This window comes from Oncorhynchus gorbuscha, linkage group LG09, assembly GCF_021184085.1.
Source record: "Oncorhynchus gorbuscha isolate QuinsamMale2020 ecotype Even-year linkage group LG09, OgorEven_v1.0, whole genome shotgun sequence".
Taxonomy (NCBI): domain Eukaryota; kingdom Metazoa; phylum Chordata; class Actinopteri; order Salmoniformes; family Salmonidae; genus Oncorhynchus; species Oncorhynchus gorbuscha.
The window spans coordinates 12,140,212-12,147,711 of record NC_060181.1 but is presented as its reverse complement, the minus strand read 5'-3'; the positions used below and the strand labels follow the sequence as shown (position 1 = coordinate 12,147,711).

General features: G+C 42.0%; 2 protein-coding genes across 3 annotated transcripts in view; both read left to right on the top strand.

The window, feature by feature from the left end:
- Positions 1–448, top strand: part of LOC124042692 (cell division cycle-associated 7-like protein) — a 17,850-nt gene extending 17,402 nt beyond the window's left edge. The window contains exon 11 of the mRNA XM_046360781.1: positions 1–448. This exon is cut by the window's left edge and continues 554 nt beyond it. The gene's annotated coding sequence lies outside the window, so the exon portion shown is untranslated.
- A 6,039-nt stretch (positions 449–6,487) lies between these two features.
- The window catches only part of LOC124043174 (transcription factor Sp4-like), a 22,828-nt gene continuing 21,815 nt past the window's right edge, over positions 6,488–7,500 (top strand). For both annotated transcript variants that reach the window (XM_046361449.1, XM_046361447.1), the window contains exons 1-2: positions 6,488–7,048; positions 7,401–7,471. In XM_046361449.1, the coding sequence (XP_046217405.1) occupies positions 7,042–7,048; positions 7,401–7,471 (78 nt within the window). In that variant the 5' untranslated portion in view covers positions 6,488–7,041. The remainder of the gene's footprint in view (positions 7,049–7,400; positions 7,472–7,500) is intronic.

The following is a 7,500-nucleotide window of genomic DNA, read 5'->3' as shown; positions in this document are numbered from 1 at the left end:
TCAAGGAACAGAACCGAAATCCTGAAAATAACAAAAATGTTCAAGGAACAGAATCAGACCTGGGAACAAAAGTAATCTATACTATACGGGAACAGAATTGTTATTTTAAAATTATGGGAACTGGTTAATAAATGTTCCGGGCATTTTTTTTTTTTTAGTCCCACAAAAAAAAATTAAAAGCTCCTTTGCAAAATCCCACCCTCTTGTCAATCAAACTTCATCCAGCGTCTGCCTGCCAGCTGAAAATCATTTCCTATGCGTGCGCATGTAGTCTACCAAGAATGCTTTAATAGGTTTTAAGAAAAGATAAGAGTAACAAAAAATAATTAAACAGCAGCAGTATAATAACAGTAGCGAGGCTTTGTACAGGGGGTACCAGTGCAGAGCCAATGTGGAGGCTATATACAGGGGGTACCAGTACAGAGCCAATGTGGAGGCTATATACAGGGGGTACCAGTACAGAGCCAATGTGGAGGCTATATACAGGGGGTACCAGTACAGAGCCAATGTGGAGGCTATATACAGGGGGTACCAGTACAGAGCCAATGTGGAGGCTATATACAGGGGGTACCGGTACAGGGTCAATGTGGAGACCATATACAGGGGCTACCAGTACAGGGTCAATGTGGAGGCTATATACGGGGGGTACCGGTACAGAGTCTATGTGCGGGGGCACTGATTAGTCGAGGTAATTGAGGTAATATGTACATGTAGGTAGAGTTATTAAAGTGACCATGAGTAGATTATATAAAGAGAGTAGCAGCAGTGTAAAAGGGGTCTGGGTAGCCCTTTGATTAGCTGTTGAGGAGTCTTATGGCTTGGGGGGGTAGAAGCTGTTAAGAAGCCTTTTGGACCTTGACTTGACGCTCCGGTACCGCTTGCCGTGCGGTAGTAGAGCGAACAGTCCTTGACTAGGGTGGCTGGAGTCTTTGACCATTTTTAGGGTCTTCCTCTGACACCGCCTGGTATAGAGGTCCTGGATGGCAGGAAGCTTTGCCCCAGTGATGTACTGGGCCCTACGCACTACGCTCTGTAGTGCCTTGCAGTCGGAGGCAGAGCAGTTTCCATACCAGGCAGTGATGCAACCAGGAGACTCTCGATGGTGCAGCTGTAGAACCTTTTGAGGATCTGAGGACCCATTCCACATCTCTTCAGTGTCCTGAGGGGGAATAGACTTTGTCGTGCCCTCTTCACGACTGCCTTAGTGTGTTTGGACCATGATAGTTTGTTGGTGATGTAAACACCAAGGAACTTGGAGCTCTCAACCTGCTCCACTACAGCCCCGCCGATGATCGTAAAACGGCAGCCATCTCCTGTGGCGCCATTAGCCGTGTGGCGCCATTAGCCGTGTGGCGCCATTAGCCGTGTGGCGCCGAAGAAGATGGCTGTATAGCATCTCGAGTCCTACTCTTGTCTGGCCATCACACATGTAAACAACTTTAGCTTGCCCCACTCTATAGCAAGCTGCTCTAGCCACAGTTAGTTTGGGTCGAACCGGTTCAGAACTTTATTTTGCTGGTTGTAAAAAAATATATATATATTATGGATCTGTTCAGAACGGAACTATTGGAAATGTAAACTTTAATTTAAGGGTATTTTCATACATATCTGTTTTTACTGTTTTTAAAAATGAAAGCACTTTATGTATCTAGTCCCCATTTTGAAGGTGTCATAAGTATTTGTGGACAAATTCACTTATTTGTATTAAAGTAGTCAAGTTTAGTATGTGGTTTCATATTCCTAGCACACAACGACTACGTCTAGCTTGTCGTTCTACAAACGTTTGTAGTTTGTTTTGGTTGTGTTTTGAGATTGTTGTGCCCAATAGAAATGAATGGTAGAGGTATAAATATCATAATGCTAAACTCACCCGTTATTGGTTATAGTGAGAGGTTAGCATATCTTAGGGGGGTAATTATCTTTGTTCCTCTTAACTTTCTCACTCATCGTTGTTCACGATTTTAATTCATGATTATCCGTAATCGTGGTAGCGTCCACATTAATGTAGTGTTCAGAAATGTATTCTATTCTTATTTACAATAAAAGTGACTCCAAAATGACGCAATACCTTATTTAACATTTGATCTCAAATCTCAACATGCTGGAGTATAGAGCCAAATTAAAGGTTTTTAGCTACACTGTCCAAATAAATACGTACGGGAGTGTATATTTACCATTTGCAGAATGTTTTGCTATGGTGTGCCCTACTGAACACAACCCAGGAAAACCATAACTTGGTTACTAAAAAGGTTGAGTGACACGGATGGAGATATGTGGTTCAGCATTTTGACAAGCAGCTCAATTCTGGTCTTTTGACCAATCAGATCAGCTCTTAAAAATATTTAGCGAAAAGATCTAATGTGATTGGTCAGAACACCAATTAGAGGGGGGGGGGGTCAGAATTGTTCTGGCTGTCTAAATGCAACCTTACTATACTACTTGTTTGTTTTTATGTACGTTGACTTTTGATGTTGATGGTCTACTTTTCTACGTGGGTTAAGACAATGCTGTTGCTTGTACCATCCATGGACAACAGATGTTGTAAAATAGTCATGAAAGGTTGAACTTCTTTTTTTTAATCATATTTTTATGCAACAACAGTCAGGCAGTGGAGGCAAACTTTATATTAGATGTGGGATGAAGCGGAGGGTAAAAAACAAACTTTTAAATGGCCTACATTTTATTTGGAAAATAACGTTTACACAGGTATTATTACGCTAAATTAGCATAGTTAGTGTTTACGTCACTGGAGAGTTTACCCACCTATTTTACCACTCTATGTCCCTGATGGTAAGACCTTTCACGGAGTTAGTGTCTCTTAAATTACTCAAACGTGAATATAGACCAGAGCCGATACAAGTGGATACCTTTGGTGTGTACTGTTTTTAATACACTTTGTTATAAATATAGGTTTTAACACAGTGGACACTTTGAATCTGAATAAAGAACTGAAGTTATGTTTACTGGCTGGTTTCTGTCTATTTGTGTGTTTGACAATGGCTTTATTAGCAGTTTGGTGTGTTTTTAATTGTTTTTATTTAACCAGGTAGGCTAGTTGAGAACACCTTTATTTAACCAGGTAGGCTAGTTGAGAACACCTTTATTTAACCAGGTAGGCTAGTTGAGAACACCTTTATTTAACCAGGTAGGCTAGTTGAGAACACCTTTATTGAACCAGGTAGGCTAGTTGAGAACACCTTTATTTAACCAGGTAGGCTAGTTGAGAACACCTTTATTGAACCAGGTAGGCTAGTTGAGAACACCTTTATTTAACCAGGTAGGCTAGTTGAGAACAAGTTCTCATTTACAACTGCGACCTGGCCAAGATAAAGCTAAGCAGTGTGAACAGACAACAACACAGAGTTACACATGGAGTAAACAATAAACAAGACAAGTCAATGACACAGTAGAGAAAAGAAAGTCTATATACAGTGTGTTCAAAAAGTGAGGTGGAGGTGGGCAATAAATAGGCCATAGGAGCGAATAATTACAATTTAGCAGATTAACACTGGAGTGATAAATGAGCACATGATGATGTGCAAGTAGAGATACTGGTGTGCAAAAGAGCAGAAAATGAAATAAAAACAGTATGGGGATGAGAGATTGGGTGGGCTATTTACAGATGGACTATGTACAGCTGCAGTGATTGGTTAGCTGCTCAGATAGTTGATGTTTAAAGTTGGTGAGGGAAATATAAGTCTCCAACTTCAGCGATTATTTTTTTTTTTTTTTTTTTTTGCAATTTGTTCCAGTCATTGGCAGCAGAGAACTGGAAGGAAAGGCGGCCAAATGAGGTGTTGGCTTTGGGGATGACCAGTGAGATATACCTGCTGGAACGTGTGCTACGGGTGGATATTGTTATTGTGACCAGTGAACTGAGATAAGGCGGACCTTTACCTAGCATAGACTTATAGATGACCTGGAGCCAGTGGGTCTGGCGACTAGAGCATACAGGTCACAGTGGTGGGTGGTATAAGGTGATTTGGTAACCAAACAGATGGCACTGTGATAGACTGCATCCAGTTTTCTGAGTAGAGTATTGGAAGCTATTTTGTAGATGACATCGCCGAAGTCGAGGATCGGTAGGATAGTCAGTTTTACTAAGGTAAATTTGGCGGCGTGAGTGAGGCTTTGTTGCGAAATAGAAAGCCGATTCTAGATTTGATTGTGTCTAGCTGGATGTAATTCTTAATGTCTGTAGTAGCTGACTGACATAATTCACATAGAAATGTGAGTTATAGATCTGTCATTCTCATTGAAAGCAAGTCTCACAAGCAGTAGATCTGTTCTGTGTGCTCTATTTCTTTGCTTCCCTTTAAAGGACAGCTTTTGGGTGGAGTTATCTTTTGGTATTTGTTTCACTAATCCATTGTTGATATAGTGCCAAGATGTTTTGCATGTCATCAATCAAGTTTTCAAGATGTGTAACTTACAAAATACAGAAATTACAACCGGTCTGATGCATTTTGAATCATATGAAAATGTATTTTGAAAGTGATACAGTATATCTTGAAAACTTGATTGCTGACATGCAATACATGTTGGGAGTATATCAACTGTGGACTAATGAAACAAATACCAAATAATTGTTTTGGGTTGAATTTTCCACAAAGTTATTTTGTTTGTGTGTCTTACTGTCAGTGTTGTACACTAGATTCAAACAGCTGCAAATATATTTTTGGTTATGGAAAATATTTCAGTGGTTTAGATAGTACAATGATTCTCTACACTATATTTGCTTCTTTAGTCACATAAACCTAAAAATAGGCAACACAACCAGGAAATGGAGGAGCGGTTTCTCCACAGTGCACCTTTTAATGGCAGTGGTAGGAGTTTGGGGTTTGGATAGATGGATAGATGTTATCCTTAATGGCTGTGGTAGGAGTTTGGGGTTTGGATAGATGGATAGATGTTATCCTTAATGGCTGTGGTAGCAGTTTGGGTCATCTAGCACAGAAGGTTGGTGGCACCTTAATAACAGACCGGAGCGGAATCGGGATGATCAAATACATGAAACACTTGGTTTCCATGGTTTCCAGGGGTTTGATGCCATTCCTTTTGCTCTGTTCCAGCCATTATCATGAGCTGGAACACATGATCCTCCCCTCAGCAGCCTCCTGCGGCATCTAGATAGTTGGATGTAATCCTTGAGGGGTAGTGAAGTGAAGCACATTCAAGGGGAACGGGGGGGGGGGGGGGGGGGTTGTTGTTGTAGGGTAAGAGAGAGTGCGCTAACAATCAGATACATTCCTTGTGTTGGGTTTAAACTGAGTTGAGTGTACGGGAGGGGGTTGTGTGTGTGTGTGTGTGTGTGTGTGTGTGTGTGTGTGTGTGTGTGTGTGTGTGTGTGTGTGTGTGTGTGTGTGTGTGTGTGTGTGTGTGTGTGTGTGTGTGTGTGTGTGTGTGTGTGTGTGTGTGTGTGTGTGTGAGACTTTTGGTAAATCCGTGGACCCTGTTATACACACCAGTTATAATAGCTGTTCCACAGATCAAATGAGAGTGAACTTGTGAAACAGAAAGAGAGAGATACTGATTAACATACAGAGGGAGAGAGATGGGGAGAAATACTGACCTGTATAATAAGAGAGAAGGAGAGGGTGAAAGACATCCTTATGATAGAGAGAAGGAGACAGAGACTGGCCCTTAGAAACTGAGCTGCATTTCCTAACCTCCTGCCAAATGTATGACCGTATTAGAGACACATATTTCCCTCAGATTACACAGACCCACAAAGAATTTGAAAACAAACCCAATTTTGATAAACTCCTGTATCTATGGAGTGAAATGCCACAGTGTGACATCACAGCAGCAAGATGTGTGACCTGTTGCCACAAGAAAACGGCAACCAGTGAAGAACAAACACCATTGTAAATACAACCCATATTTATATTGATTTAATTTCCCTTTTAACTATTCACACATCGTTATAACAGTGCCATAACATGACATTTGAAATGTCTATTCTTTTGAAACTTGTGTGTATTGTTTACTGTTATTTTTTTGGTTTATTTCACTTTCTTTGGAAGTGTTAACATGTGTCCCATGCCAATAAATCCCTTGGAATTGAATTGAGAAGCTCTTGTTAAAAAGAGGACGGAATAACCTGCACCAGCCCAACGCTGCTGTTCCCACTAGATAGCACAGCCACAAATTTAAATGGGCTATATTGTAAAAATTAAAGACAATAAAATAAAAATTTGCTTTTGGGTCTTACGTTTAAGGGTTAGTCATACGGTTAGCGGTGTGGATAGAGTTCGGTTTAAAGTCTGATTTTAAGAAGAACAATTTTAGAAATGGGCGGGGTTTATGACTGTGTGGCTGTGTTGACGAGCCAACCCAGCTGACCGCAAAGCAGGCTGGAAGATGGAGTCCCCGCCGCCATAACACATTTTGAAGGCGAGGCTTCGCCAAATACAACTCCCATCTCAACCCTCGCAGACCGAGTATGCCATCCAATCTGAATATGTGGGAGGAGCACAACGCCCACAAAAAGCCACAGATATTTGTCTCCAGATGCAATTATACAGTGCAACTATAAAGAATGGACATCAAATAGTGCTATTTATAAGGGGTGTTTTTGCATGAAGATCGTTGGAAAGGCTTGTTCTAGGCTACTTAGCGACAGAAACAGCAGCGGCAGAAAGAGAGGCGGGAGAGAGAGGGGTGTTGGGTAAATGAAAGTGGGTGGGCCTAACGCGAACACACACACTACCAACTTCGATCAGGATACATTTATGCAAACACTTGATTTGTCTTCTTCCGTTAATAGAATTTTACGCGCGACGGTCGTTAAAGTGTGTTTTCGGTTGGTTTTGAGGGGCTTCGAGCGCGGACAAACGGACTCTTCCCCGTTATAACGGGAGGTTTGATTGTTGCTCGAGCTTGGTACCGCCCTTCCTGGCGGGTGGGTGGTTTCGGTGCTAACCGGAGCGACGCCACAGCCCCAGCGCGAGCCATTCGCGGAGAAAATAGGCCGTCCTTCCCCGGTGCTTCAGCCGGCCTTTCTCCCGTAGCCTCTCCTCTCCGGTTTATGAATGCGTTATGAGTGGTAGGTACCCTCCCCCTCTCTTGTCCGTCTCCACCCTCTCTCCCTCTCTTTCTGCGCACGAAGCCTGCCTGATATCCAGAATAACCCTTTGAGGAAATAGCGTTTTCCTAAATAAGAGACAATAGCCTACATGTTTCATTGTAATACAGTCTCTAATAAGGTTCCGATCACTGCATATGCCTTTAGGGCCAGGAGTTTAACCATATGGTGCAACTACACTGTTATAAAACCACGTGCAGGGAAATAACGGCATCGTATATCCCTTCACTCACAGTGTTATTGATAAAGGTGATCACTAATCACTCAGTCTTTTGATTGTTGATCAAGTATTGTCTGATTTGATGGTTCTCAGATCAGAAGACTGAAGTGTCAGGATCAGAAGAAGGGAAACCAGGCAAGAAAGGCAAACGTTCCGGATCACAGGTAGACTGGACCCCGCCCCCAGACACATA